Source organism: Rhinatrema bivittatum, chromosome 9 (genome assembly GCF_901001135.1).
Source record: "Rhinatrema bivittatum chromosome 9, aRhiBiv1.1, whole genome shotgun sequence".
NCBI classification, from domain to species: Eukaryota; Metazoa; Chordata; class Amphibia; order Gymnophiona; family Rhinatrematidae; genus Rhinatrema; species Rhinatrema bivittatum.
The window spans coordinates 266,697,017-266,712,115 of record NC_042623.1 but is presented as its reverse complement, the minus strand read 5'-3'; the positions used below and the strand labels follow the sequence as shown (position 1 = coordinate 266,712,115).

Sequence of the window (15,099 nt, the reverse complement as noted above, 5' to 3'; positions counted from 1 at the left end):
CTGTACCTGCTCTGATTTTATTAGTTAAAAACTTATGACAGAGGGTACTTACCTCAGGGCCCCTTCATAGTTGTAGTAGGGTTCATTTTCAGAGCGGGCACAGAAATATTGATCTTTCCCTTTGCACAGGCTGCAGAGATTTGGCTGAGCTTTGGCATTGGCACCTGGGATGCAAGAGGCAGAGAAGAACTGGGCCAAGGCTATAACAGGAAACAAACAACATGTCATTATAGAAGCAAAGCAATGTAAAAGTTGCTGCTACCTATTAGACAGAATTTCAAAATTTCACTTGCCAGTGAATAATAAGAGCACAAATCACTAAAACAGGCTATTTTTGGAAGGCCACCCCAGTAATCTTCAAACATTGCGCTTATGTTAAAATCAGGCTTTGGCACCCCAGCATTAAGCTAAGTATCTGTGGCATACAACAGTGCTCCAAGGGTCACAGCTGTACTCTACATACAGGATTGAGGTGCTCTGGATAGCAGGCGTAATGTATGCAGATACTTTCAGTGGGGTCATTTTCAAAGCATGCATTCCTCTTGAAAACTGGCGTAACTCATTCACTTATTTGCTGCATAAGTTACTTATGATGTCACAAAATGACCCTACTTAAGTTCAATAAAAATTATAAAAATACATTAAAAACAAAAAGAATCTTTAAATAAGCCAGCTCTGGTTTGATTATAGAAGGCAAGAAAACATAGGGGTGGGGGTGGGGAGAATATGTAACCAAACAATTTCTTGTTTGCTGAAAGTCCTGCATGCAAAAATGTTTCTGCCTTTTACAAGGGGGAAGGCAATTGGAAAAGCCATTTATCTTTTCAAATGAGAGGAAGAATGAATGTGCCAAAAAGTCTCAGAGTTACTTATATGAGGCATGGGAGTGTCTGTGGAGAGCTGGCATTCTGCAGGAATAAGAGCACTACAGCAGAATTAGCTTTCCAGCAGTGAACCCTCCCACTTGTGGAGCTGCATGGAGGTGACTGATGCAGAGAGAGCAGCCTCTTCGTGTGGACTGAGTGCAGTGCTGACGTTCCTGACTGCACCCTTTCCAGACGACATTAAGCCCTCTTCTCAACAACAGGTTTCAATTCAGACTTGCATCTGGGAGCTACAGTGACAACCAAACAGAAAGCAGCAGGTAAATTCTGATTGGTGGACCCAAGCTGAACCTGCTTGCTGATTGGCTGGCTTGTAGGATACTTCTACCTTTGGATGAAAAGAGGGGAAGGCTTCCATGGTTACTTATTTATGCCATGACTCGGCTACTGGAAGAGTTTACTTTGATTGTCAGCCCTTACGTTCTTTATCATTCTCTTTGTCTTCATCTTACTGCCTGTCTCTATAGACTGCTTCCACCCATCTCTCTGGCTACCATTTTGGTCCTTTTCTCCACTGGCCCATCTGTCTTTCTAATCCTGTTTGCTTTCTCTCATCCCATTCTTCATTCCTTCTCTTCCCCTTTTATTTGCCTTCTCGCCCTCTGTCAGTTTCCATGTCTTTTCTTTCATTTCCCATTCTTCCCTTCTCTTTCACATGCTGGATGTGATATTTACCTTGCACAATGGGAAATTGTCTGGGAAGGAGTCCCATTTCCAGGAGTGTCCCAACGGGCATGATATAACCTGCCGACTTGTCCAGGCCGGTATGACACGTCCTCTTTCCCTTCAGTTCACTGAATTTGAAAGAGCTTTCTTTCTTTACCACAGCCACAGCAAAGTAGCTGGTAGAACAATCTGGTAAGGGAAAAACAGGCTAAAGGAATGAAATCGCTTGATCCTGAGGACTTTGTTAAGACTCTTATTAGCAGCAAATATTCAAAGGGATTTCCCCACACACACATTCTGAGGCTGATATTTGCTGCCATTCGTCCGCCTAAGTTTGGTCTTGAAAATCCCTGCTGACTGACCATCTGAGTTAACTGGCTAAAACGTGGCTGGATAACTTGGATGCGTTCTGGGGGTAATTCGGGGCGGAGTTATGTTACCCGGATAACTCTGGTTGCGCTGCAGAGCAGTCCTAAAGTCAGCCAGATAAAGTTATCAGGCTCTCTTTAAGAAGGTCGGGTTTAATCAGTGGTGCTGCCTTTTTTCCTTTTTATACATTTTTTTTTTAATAAATACAAAATTTGTACAATCACTAGAAATGCATACTTTCCAAGCCACACCCCTGAATATCATTACAAAGTCAGCCAGATAAGTGATTCCAGTTAACTCTGCTGGCCAGAAAGTGACTGAAAATGGATCCCTTTGTGCTTGTGGAAACCTTTTTTTTTTTTTTTCTAAAATGGAAGTGATCCAAAGAGTCCTCCATCCATAAAATAACTTTGGGCAAATGCTGACCTTCAAATGAAATTGAAGGTCAGTTTACATGAAAAGAAAGCTTGCATGGAAACATACTTCAAAAGTCATTAACTACACTTAGAACCGAAGGGCTTTGCGAGTCCCTTGTACTATCTCCAGGAAGGAAGGGAAAGAAGGCCCTATGCACAATCCCCAAGGAGGGAAGAGACTTATTGATTTTACTGGAAACTGATACATTTCATCAAGCTCTAAAAATGTGAAAATTCTTAAAAAAAAGCAAACAGTACAGAAATGATGAAATCTTGAAAGATGTGACAGGTTTTGATCAGTTTAAGCAGGGCATACTAAACAGCGCTCATCAATTGGTCATAAGAGAACCTAGAAGAATAATGTGCGGGTTATAACACTCACCAAATTATATTTTTTATGAAACTATGTTACAGTAAATTAAGGCACCTGTTTAAGAGTTTAGAATTCCAGATACTGCATTTTACACATAGTTTTTGTGCCCTATTGTGATGGCACCCGCTTAACGACGGTATAGAAAAGACTTTAAATAAATAAATTAAATAAATTAAATAAGTAAACTCACTTTCCTTCTTGCCATAGCACTCAGCAATGATGGGATTTAGGCCATAGGGCTGGAGGCTTGATTTGAGAACATCACCACCATCCATGCTCATGAAATCTGCTTCTCCATTCTAGAAACAGTAAATTTTCAAAGGATCAATATTACTGCACATCATCTTTTTCTCAGCAAGCAAGACTACCAAGGGAGAAAAGCAGCAATGTGGGGTCCAAGCATCTGAGTTTCCATTTCAAGGAATGGCCCTCATTCCCCACATCATTTTCCTTATTTGTGCTTCTGTATTACTTTTATGTGGGGCACTGTGTTATAGAGATAGATGCGTTCGTTAGTCACTGGGGACAGAGTATTTTCTGAGCCCAGTTAAGGGCATTAACTGCTAGACATTTTCCCAGGGAGAAAATCTTTAGCACAGAGGCCCCTAAATTCTTGTTCAGGGTGAATGTTAAATAAGCCATGTTGTACAAGTATTCAGATTTTAGACAGGATACTGGGATTAACATTTCCTTGAGTTATGGGACCTTCCATATTCACACAATAGGGAAGACCTTAGTTTAAAAGTCTCATCTGAAACATGGCACCCATAGGTCAGAGAAAAAAAAATGCTTTCTAACTTAAAAGTGGGGGCGCCAGATCAGGAGAACTGTGTCCTTTAACATCATATGCAGCACTGAATCAGTGTTGCCTCAATGGGAAGTAAACCCCTTACTGGAACAATGCTGGCTTAATGGGGAGAGTGCTCCCCATCCTACAAGCATGCTGGGGCAGTGGGTCAGACCTGGCTCAGAGGAAAATTGTCTCCCAGCACTTTGCAGGTACTCGGGCTCAGTGCAGGCTAAGAAGGGAGAGTGCTTCGTAGCACTGCTTGAGCACTAGGCTTGTGTTGACTCAAGAAGAAATATTGCCTCTTAACATCCTGCTAGGACATTGGGTCAGTACTGGGTCAGTGTGTGTCTGTGTGTGGGGGGGGGGAGAGGGTAGTGCCTTCTGATATCGTGCTCGGGCATTGGGTCAGTACTGGGTCAGTGTGTGTCTGTGTGTGGGGGGAGAGGGTAGTGCCTTCTGATATCGTGCTCGAGCATTGGGTCAGTACTGGGTCAGTGTGTGTCTGTGTGTGGGGGGGAGAGGGTAGTGCCTTCTGATATCATGCTCGAGCATTGGGTCAGTACTGGGTCAGTGTGTGTCTGTGTGTGGGGGGAGAGGGTAGTGCCTTCTGATATCGTGCTCGAGCATTGGGTCAGTACTGGGTCAGTGTGTGTCTGTGTGTGGGGGGGGAGAGGGTAGTGCCTTCTGATATCGTGCTCGGGCATTGGGTCAGTACTGGGTCAGTGTGTGTCTGTGTGTGGGGGGGGGGAGAGGGTAGTGCCTTCTGATATCGTGCTCGGGCATTGGGTCAGTACTGGGTCAGTGTGTGTCTGTGTGTGTGGGGGGAGAGGGTAGTGCCTTCTGATATCGTGCTCGGGCATTGGGTCAGTACTGGGTCAGTGTGTGTCTGTGTGTGGGGGGGGAGAGGGTAGTGCCTTCTGATATCGTGCTCGAGCATTGGGTCAGTACTGGGTCAGTGTGTGTCTGTGTGGCGGGGGAGAGGGTAGTGCCTTCTGATATCGTGCTCGAGCATTGGGTCAGTACTGGGTCAGTGTGTGTCTGTGTGTGGGGGGGGAGAGGGTAGTGCCTTCTGATATCGTGCTCGGGCATTGGGTCAGTACTGGGTCAGTGTGTGTCTGTGTGGGGGGGGAGAGGGTAGTGCCTTCTGATATCGTGCTCGAGCATTGGGTCAGTGTGTGTCTGTGTGGGGGGGAGAGGGTAGTGCCTTCTGATATCGTGCTCGAGCATTGGGTCAGTACTGGGTCAGTGTGTGTCTGTGTGGGGGGGAGAGGGTAGTGCCTTCTGATATCGTGCTCGGGCATTGGGTCAGTACTGGGTCAGTGTGTGTCTGTGTGTGTGGGGGGAGAGGGTAGTGCCTTCTGATATTGTGCTCGAGCATTGGGTCAGTACTGGGTCATTAAGTCGTACCCTCTATCACTAGTGTCCACTTACTGAAATGGCAGTAGAGCACTCGTCAGTGTTTGTTTTCTGCAGACAGAGGAGGGATGTCTGGAAGGTTTTGGTGGCATCCATGAACTTTCCACATTTTTGATATTCTGCTTTGGATTTCACACATGCTATTATGTTAGACCGGCTTGACTGAGGGTCTGCGAGAGACAATGCTGCAAAGAAACGGAAAAGAATGATAGTGAAAGGCAATAGGTTAGCTCAAGAAAGCTCTGGCAATAAATTGCACTGTGAGACGGGGGTTTGGGAGATTGAGGTGATCTGCCGTGTGGCAAACTCTTTTCAAAACATTGCTTTTTGTGTGTGTGTGTGTGTGTGTGTGCTGGAAAGATCATGGTACATGATCAATGCAATGGGAAACATCAGAAGTAACCAGATGATGCCGTGCCCTTTTCAATCCTGAATCCTGGGACCCCAAATTAGCAACTCTTTGCTAATAGTGCAGCATTACTGCTCAGTCTGAAAAGTTATTTCCCCCTGGAGAATGTGCGCTTCATCTTCTCTCTTAGATGCTCCCTTGTTCTGCTTCTCTCCTGGTCCTGGTTGTTGAGTTAAAGTTCCAGTTACTGCAGAGGGGAACTAGCTGAGGAGGTTTAACCCTATCTGCTGGGAACTAGGTTGAAGGCAGCAGTTCATTTCTTTTCAGCTCCCAGATAGTAGATCGGTGAGACACTTGCTGTCAAAACTTCCCTGGGACAAACTTCAGGATAGCAAGCTAATATAAAGCTAATATAAAGAGCCCTGTGCAAGTCTGAAGAGTCAAAATGTATTCTTATTTTGAAGTATGATTGGGGGGGGGGAGGGTTAATGTGTGATGTACTGACTTCTGACTCTGTCAAGATCTTGCATGTCATTGAAACCAATCAAATAGGGGGGGTTAGACATTTGATAAGAGAGAAAAAAGTTTTTTTTAAGGTTTTGGGGTCTCTTTAAATAGCTGCCTGCACATCTGATGGTTTTGAAAGGTTTTAAGGAGTAAGATGGTATTTTGTTTAGGGAACCTTTATGCACTTTAAATTCATAAATGGTCGTGATTACCTATCTAGTAAGGGACAGAATGAGATTCTGTCCAGCATACACAGCCTCCCTCCTCCTCCCAGTTGAAGAATCCATCTCATGAAAGAAGACCATAGGCGTTGCTATGAAAAAAAAATGGCTTGCCACTCCAATTTTATACATGGACATGGATAAACCAAATCCCTGCCTGATCTAATGCTCAGATGCAACACTTTCCCCCCTCCCCCGCCAGCAGCAAGCGTTGCATTTAAGCCTACATTATCACCTACTGCTGCAGAGCCAGTCTTTCAGCTCTTACTACGAGACCAGCCCCCACGGCAGCAGGAGATGACATTCCTCAAATGAGACTCCTGCTGCCAACCATGCCATGAAGCAGTAGCCACCAGCAGTCCCTATCTCGCTGAAGATGGAGAGAAGCCTGGCAGGCTACTCAACATAGTGGCTGCCAGCAGACACAATGCTGGTGGCTGAAGATGGGAGAGAGGCCCAGGAGGCTGCATTGAATCCTATCCCATGGCAGCTGAAGAGAGAAGGAGGGGACATGACCTGGCAACCACCAGTGGACTCCCATTTCACTGGTGGCTGAAGAGAGGGAAAGAGACCCGGCTAGCTCCCATCAGACCCTATTACTGGCAGCTGAAAAAGAGCCCAGAAAAGAAGGGAAGTCAATGAAAGTATATGAGTGAGCCTGTGTGTTTGTGCATGTGTGTGTGTGTGTGTGTGTGTGTGTGAGAGAGAGAGATAGAGGCTAGCTATATGTGTGTGCATGTGATAGAGAGAGAGAAGGGTATATGTGAGAGGGAGAGGATGTGTGTGAGAGAGATGCTGTGTGTATATTAGTGAGAGATAAAGGCTGTGTGTGTGAGAGAGAGTCATGCTGTGTGTATGTGTGTGTGAGAGAGATAGAGATGCTGTGTGTATGCGAGAAAGAAAGGCTGTGTGAGTGAGAGAGACTATGTGTGTGAAAGAGAGAGAGTCAGGCTGTATGTGTGTGTGTGTGAGAGAGAGAGAGAGAGATAGAGTCGAGGCTTGGGTGTGTGCATATATTTGTGTATGCAGGAGATAAGGGCAAGCTATGTGTATATGTGGCAGTGAGTGTATGTGAAAGAAGCTGTGTTTGTGTGTGTAAGAGAGAGGATGGGGAGTGTGTGCCTTCCCTTCCTCTCCCTCTAATCCACAACAATCCTGAATCCTGCTGGGTCAGACCAAGGGTCCATCAAGCCCAGCATCCTGTTTCCAACAGAGGCCAAAACCAGGCCACAAGAACCTGGCAATTACCCAAAACACTAAGAAGATTCCATGCTACTGATGCAATAATAGCAGTGTCTATTCCCTAAGTAAACTTGATTAATAGCCATTAATGGACTTCTCCTCCAAGAACTTATCCAAACCTTTTTTGAACCCAGCTACACTAACTGCACTAACCACATCCTCTGGCAACAAATTCCAGAGCTTTATTGTGCGTTGAGTGAAAAAGAATTTTCTCCGATTAGTCTTAAATGTGCTACTTGCTAACTTCATTCGAAAGTGAAAATAACCGAGTCACATCTACTCATTCAAGACCTCTCATGATCTTAAAGACCTCTATCATATCCCCCCTCAGCCGTCTCTTCTCCAAGCTGAACAGCCCTAATCTCTTTTACCCATACGGATGAGCCTTGGACTCACATCGCCATGGACTTCATGGTGGACATACCCCTCTTCAGGGGCAACAACACTATCTGGGTAACGGTGGATAGATTCTCAAAAATGGCTCACTTTGTGGTGCTTCCTGGCTTAACATCTGCCAGCGAACTTGCAAAGCTCTTCATCAGCCACATATTCTGTCTGCACGGAATCCCCAGCACATAGTCAAAGACAGAGGCGTACCATTCACAGCCTCATTCTGGAAGGCTCTTTGCAAGAAGTTTGATATCACTCTCAACTTCACTTCATCTTACCATCCACAATCCAACGGCCAAACCAAGAGGATGAACCATACCCTCAAACAATTCTTCAGAGCCTATGTCTCTTCAAGCCAGAATGATTGGGCTGAACTTCTACCGTGGGCCAAGTTTTCCATCAACTCTCATCCAGCAACATCTACTGGATCAACACCATTCGAAGTGGTATATAGACGACTAACTTCACCACCTTTGCCACTTCCGCTTTCAGTGTCGTCCCCAGCAGCACAAGCTACTGCCGATGAAATTCAACATCTTTGGAAGAAAACAAAGGAGATGCTCATCAAAGCTGGAATTCGAGCAAAACGAGACTATGACATGCATCACGGCAAGGCTCCTGAACTTAAGCCTGGTGATAAGGTCTGGTTGTCTATGAAGCACCTTAGATTGAAGTTGCCATCTGCTCGCTTCACTCCACGCTATGTCAGACCATTCTCTATCCTCCTACGTCTGGGCAATCTCTCCTACAGTCTCAAACTTCCTCCAGCAATGAAGATCCATAACGCGTTTCACATCTCATTACTGAAACTGCTCATACTCAACAAATTCAGCACCAAGACACTAGATCCCCCTCCTGTTGACACAGAAGAGGACCTCGAGTATAAAGTAGACGCTATACTTGATGTATGGAAGAGAGGCAGAGCATGGGAATACTTCCTGTCATGGGAGGGCTTTGAACCATAAATAACTCATGGGAACCAATGTCTAACATTTTGGACAAAGACATGCTGACCCAGTATCATCGTGCACATCCTCGGAAACCTAGACCAGGTAGGGGGTCTGGAGGAGGCCCTTTGAAGGGGGGTACTGTTGCGTCTGTGTCTCAGACGGCTTCGCCCGACATGCCTCACCTCTATTTCAGCCTTCTCCACCAGCCTCGGGAGAATGGCGTCCGTAGCGTCTCCTTGCCACACCCTCCAGCTTCCCCGGAGCGGCTCTGGCGCGGTGTCCGCCATGTTGACCTGAGGCCTCCTAGGGTGCACGTGCGCATGCCTCACGTCTTGTAGCAGTGTTGGCGTGAACCTCGGTGGTGTCCTCCTCGAGTGACGTCACTGCCTCCATATTCAAAAGGTTGCCCATTTGCTGACTCTCGCCGAGTTAGCAACAGATTGGATTCGCTCTGGTCTGAAGCTGCTCTGCCCCTTCTACTCTTCTTGAAGCCACCTTCACCCTCCGGGGTTCTACTAACCTGGGTACCCGTTCCTCGGGGGCCCTCTGCTTATTTCCAGGTGCCTATCCTATATACAGGTACTCGCTCCTCGAGGGCCTATGTGTCTATTCCGGTGCCTGCTACCAGTTCTTCAACCTGCTGGAACACTACCTATCAGCTACAGAGAGTGAGTACTACTTCTCCCAGTCTGTCCATCTACAGCTCCTCGCTGCTCATCTACATCGGGCCCTACACCACCATTGTGGAACGGGTCTCCTCTGCCGAGGATTACAGACTGATAATACCTATCCTCTCTCTACTGCTCATTGGGAACTCTATCTACTCAGCTACCAGAGAATGTGTTATAACATCTGCCAGTCTGTCTCTCCTACAGTGCCTTACTGGACATCTGCATCGGGGCCTTACACCGCCATTGTGGGACGGGTCTCCTACGCCAAGGATCACAGACTGTTGCTATCTAATCTACTCTCTACTGCCACCTCTGGTGGACCACACTAGCTGTATAATAAAAGATACATTCTCTGTGTTTGTGCATCTGAGTCTAGCCCGGTGCTTCAGTTCCCTACGGGGCTCCTCCCGGTAGGAGATACCATCACTGTTGCCCCTGAGAATCCACCAAACACCTCGATATCATAGCATCTGTATTCTTTATGTATGACCAAAGTGAGGGATTCTGCTAATGTATAGCTTTAGTAAGAATCTTTTGCAGTACAGCCTATTGTGTTTCTACATAAGAGATGTATTGTTGGTATAATATTGCAGGTCTGTCTTTTCCTAGTTAAGGTTGTTCCTGTTTTAATTCTGGGAGATAGTGTTATAATAGTATGGTAGGGTTGCTGCACAAGTTCTAAGTGTCTTTTTTGCAAGTTCTGAGTTACCTCACCAAGTATTATGCAGCGGAAGGTGTTTGTGTTACTGTTACAGAGGTGACACCAGAATTTGAAATTTTTATTTTGTATGGTGAGTTGCAAGGAGAAGCATCCAAAGTCTGTTTTGGAGAAATTTCTATGGATGCAAAGTGTGTTACAGAACTGAAAATACAGTGTTCTATATTAAGTTTCTGTCCCTTCATGCATAGAATCCATACTTCATTAAACTATCTTTATTGAAGAACTGGTTAATTGAGATATCAAATAATTTTAATCTTATTTTTACTGGGAAGATGAAACTGGCTGGGTTTTTTAAATTGCACAAAGGACCTTGGAGCTTTTTTTTTTATTATTGTATTTTATAGTTTAAAGGTAGGGGACCATGCTGAGGGGATGGTTATGATATGTGGAAATGTCACTTCAGCTTGCCCCTCTCCATACCTAGCCTGTCCCCCCACTGCCACCCCTTCTCCCCCAAATAAAGCTCTTTAGAGATGCCACTGAAGAAGTTACATATCTTCCAGGGATACCATCATATGCAAAGGAAGAAGAGAGCTCTGGGTATATTTCCTCTTTATACCCTGTGCACAGTGTCAAAGTAATGTTTCCTGTCAGTTGTCTGCACAGCACCTTATAATATATAGGAAATGGTTGTAAAGTTCCAGACTCATCGGATCTTGCAGATTTCAACATAGAAGAATAAAACAATATCACGGACTAGATTACATTCTCTGACATATTCACTTTTCTGTTTTCTTAGGTCTGTTTCCTCTCTATTGTTAGGTTATTTTCTATTTTGCTAGAAAATGTTTTATTTAATATATTCTTTTTTGCACTTTTGTAATACCCCCTCCTGTCTTTGGACTTCTTTTTATTACAATTTTCGGCATGACATAACAGGCAGAGCATACAGAACCAGCAGGTAACATTTATGTGTTTGAGAGGAGATGTTAAAGGGATAAGGAAATGTGTTCAGGCTTTGCTCTTCCAGGAGGCGTTTGGATAATGGCTGTGCTAGGTTTATTTTGATTTTAGGTCTGTTTTGTTATAATTGTTTACTATGAGATTTTTGTATTTTAGTTGAATTATGTGCTAGGTTTTAACAATTTTATCTATGTTTTCGTGTAAACCACACTGAATACAAACCAGTATTGAAGTCTGTGGTATGCACCATTTTTAAATAAAAAAATAAATAAAATGTTTAGCCAGAAGTGATTTTTTTTCCCTCCACTTATTGCAAGCTGCGGAGCTTCCATTTTTGGTTCTATGTACCTGTCAGTACCAAGTAAATTACCCAGAACTACACAAGAAATGTGCTAGATTGGCACATGCTGCAGTTAGATTCAGCATACATGGTTACAACATTTCTTAGTTCGGTGCTTTTCTTTTCTCAATGGGGCATGTGTTCCTGATGTCTTTTGGCCAGTCAGTGCATGTTGGTGGTCATGTCTCCTTACATCTCTTGTTTATATATAAATCCTATATATGGAAAGTTAGATGCCTGAATTGGGCACTATGTGTGTCACGCTAAAACAATCATATATGCCATCACTTTTTGGGACATGTGGTGACTGATCGCCATTTCCTTCTGCTTTCCTCTCAGTACCCTCACCCTAAATTGTCCCTTGGGAATTTTAATTGAGGAAGAAATCCAATGAAAATGATTTGCATAGTTTACATGTTTCCCATGGGTCCAATCGTGTGTACCTGTGTTAAATGTGCTTTGCTACACTGTGCAGCTTCTCTGCAGGTAAAGGTACCTGTGTTTACTTGCCCCCACTGCGTCGTGTGTGTATTCTGTGTCCAGAAGACAATCAGGGGTCAAAGTGCTGCAATGTGTGACTACGGTTGCTAACTGGCTCCAGATTTTCAGGACAGACAGATCCAGACCTAGTTTTACCGCCTGGCATGCAGGGACTTGTAGTCTTGCTTTTCTAAGGGACTTGGAAACCAGAGCAACAAGTCCCAGCATGCAACAGGATAAATCTAGGAGTGGATCAACCTGCCCTAATAATTCTGGAGCCAGTTGGCAACCCTGTGTGACAGGTGCATGTAGCCTGGGTCTTTGGGAAAAATGGCTAAAAAGTACATGCACTGTCTGTGTCTGCTGTTAGAGAAGCAACGCTACAGCCGTGGAAGCTGCTTTCTCCCTGAATAAAATAAAATAAAATTTACAGGCACGTCCACTAGTAGTTTAATGCTGATTCTTCCATTGTTCTTATTACATTCAGACTTCCCACGGGTCCGTGCGATACCTGCATGGGGCTCTGATGACGATTATCATATTAGCTCCACGTTTTTTTTAGATTTGTAATAGTGGGAGACACTTTAACAACTTGTATGCATTAATCTTTCTGCAGAATGGAAATAAGAATGGGAAATAATGTTTAACTGCCAACTAAATTATGGGGGAAAAACTCCTTGCTGGTGCTGCCACTTCTTGTACCTCACCAAGGTCACACAATGACTGGAAAATGGAAAAAATAGAAAGAGAGTGCGCGTGCGCACGCGCGCACACACACACACACACACACACACACACACACATCTCTTTCAGAAATACATGTGAACACATTCTTTCTATTCAGTCCAAAATGCCAGAGATAAAAGTGTGGTCATCTTACAGCCAGCAATACTTGGCAAGTACACTCTAGAAAAGGCTGTTCTCCTTGGAGAAATTATCTGTTTTCACTCATTACTAGTGCAGTGAAAATGCACCACATTAAACAATTAAAGGTGGTCTTAAAGTAGAGCTGAGACTGAGCAGTAGAAATGAATTTCTCACTTCATAAATGTATCCTTGATGCAGGATAAATATTTCATGGGGTTTTTTGTTTTCAAACTAACTAAAAGTATACATCAGGCATTTTTGCTGTAGGATCTAAGTAAAACATGCATCCATAGATTGAGACGTTATGTCCCATGAGATCCAAACCATTTCCTGGCCGATGGCTTATTAGTCACAGGCATGAGTACTGCCGAGTTAACCTTGGTGAGGATTATTACCAAGCTGTCTGACCTCCCTCATACATCATTTTTTAAAAACAGGCTTCTTTTTGTGCCCTGTTTACTGCTGGTGATTTTTAGCATTAACCTCCCTGAGCTGACTGGAAGCTGCAGAACCTGAGATCAGAATTACTACATTTCAGCCAGGGGTAACAACCTGTGACCCTACATACCTGTTTTGTTTCTCATCTTGTTGCACAGCACTGAATAATCACTGGCAAACAAACTGTGCAAACAATATATTGAAAGTTCAGAAGTTAAATAAGCAAAAAAAAAAACAAAACAGCGATATTCAAAAGGATGCTCTTGTGTTCTCCAAATATCTGATGTTCTGAGCTGGAGTCTGAAGTCACCTCCCCATTTATGCAGATTCACTCACCCAGCAGTGCAAAGGACAACGCGGTGTAGAGAATGAGCCTCATCCTTCCCTCTCCCTGGGAGCTGGTGTTAAGGACACAGAAGAGATCTGCTCACAAACCTGCCCCTCTGAGTTTGTGATGGCGTTTGGGCAGCTCTCCTGCCTTTTATAGGGGCACAAGACTAGCTGAGTGAGCAGAAACATTCACATACAGGTGTTTGTTCTTTCTGGTTTCCCAATAGCTGCTCTGCCCAGCCCCCTCCCTTCTCTCCTCCCTTAGATAAGATCATTTGACAGAATGCAATATTTTAAGCTCTGGCATAACAGTGGTCATGTTATAAAGTGGAGGCAGGGGGGAGACTGAAGCTGAGATTGGGAAAATCCCAACTCTCATCAGAGGGAGGAGCTGTTTTCTCTCACAAACGTCTCCACCTAGCCTGGAAAGCTTTAGCTTCCGAGAGCTTTTTCTAATGGAGATTGAGCTGCTGTATTCTTCTAACTCATATGCCTTTTTCTGTTCAGTCCAACACAACCACACTGACAGCATAGCAATGACACGAAACCAAGCATTATTTGTAGCTGCAAACGGATGTTTCTTCAGTGATGACTATTGTTAACAAAGCCTTGATGACGAAGTAGTATAAAATTTTCAAATATTTCCAGGTGATCCACCTGCAGCACTGCAATATGGTACAAACAGTGAAATCAGGTCAAAAATCACTGCTAGCCTGTCAGATTGTTCCATTTTTTTCAAGTGTCAGATCCTCCTTTATTGGCTAAAATAATTTGTATTAGAGAGGGGTTAATCCAAATTTCGGGACCGGAGATTTGAGATTCAGGAACCTAGGGATTTGGAATTTGTTTGCATTTGTTCACTCTATCCACATGACTGTAGGGAAATACCAATTGAGTCCCTCATTAGTTTGCTGTCAGCTAATCTTGGCTAGGATCACAACGTTCGGGGGATCTCCTGGACTACAATAAACATGAATGGGTGAACCCAGAGACCCTTAGCCCTAGAGATGTGAATCGTGTGATCGATCGTCTTAACGATCGATTTCGGCTGTGGGGGGAGGGAATCTTATCGTCGCGGTTTTGTTATTTAAAATATTGTGTAAATCGTAAATCAGGGGAGGGCGGGAAAACCGGCACACTAAAACATCCCTAAAACCCACCCCGACCCTTTAAAATAAATCCCCCACCCTCCCGAACCCCCCCAAAATGCCTTAAATTACCTGGGGTCCAGAGGGAGGGTCCCGGTGTGATCTTTTACTCTCGGGCCTGTGGTGTGTTGTAGAAATGGCGCCGGCGCTACCTTTGCCCTGTCATACAGGGCAAAGGTAGCACCGGCGCCATTTTGTTTTTTGTCCCCCGACGTCAGGACCGTAGGAGATCGCTCCCGGACCCCCGCTGGACTTTTGGCAAGTCTTGTGGGGGTCAGGAGGCCCCCCCAAGCTGACCAAAAGTCCCTGGGGGTCCAGCGGGGGTCCGGGAGCGATCTCCTACGCTCCTGACGTCGGGGGACAAAAAACAAAATGGCGCCGGCGCTACCCTTGCCCTGTCATATGACAGGGCAAAGGTAGCGCCGGCGCCATTTCTACAACACACCGCAGGCCCGAGAGTAAAAGATCACACCGGGACCCCCGCTCTGGACCCCAGGTAATTTAAGGCATTTTGGGGGGGTTCGGGAGGGTGGGGGATTTATTTTAAAGGGTCGGGGTGGGTTTTAGGGTTGTTTTAGTGTGCTGGTTTTTCCGCCCTACCCCTTCCCCCGATTTACGATTTTTGACG

The 15,099-nt window shown here is 44.9% G+C and overlaps 1 protein-coding gene across 1 annotated transcript in view; it reads right to left on the bottom strand.

Annotated features, from left to right (window-relative positions):
- Positions 1 to 13,486, bottom strand: part of TF (transferrin) — a 79,832-nt gene extending 66,346 nt beyond the window's left edge. The window contains exons 1-5 of the mRNA XM_029615185.1: positions 13,330 to 13,486; positions 4,930 to 5,099; positions 2,899 to 3,007; positions 1,560 to 1,739; positions 53 to 200 (exon numbers count right to left, since the gene is read on the bottom strand). Coding sequence (XP_029471045.1) covers positions 53 to 200; positions 1,560 to 1,739; positions 2,899 to 3,007; positions 4,930 to 5,099; positions 13,330 to 13,372 — 650 coding nt within the window. The 5' untranslated portion in view covers positions 13,373 to 13,486. The remainder of the gene's footprint in view (positions 1 to 52; positions 201 to 1,559; positions 1,740 to 2,898; positions 3,008 to 4,929; positions 5,100 to 13,329) is intronic.
- Positions 13,487 to 15,099: the final 1,613 nt, after the last annotated feature.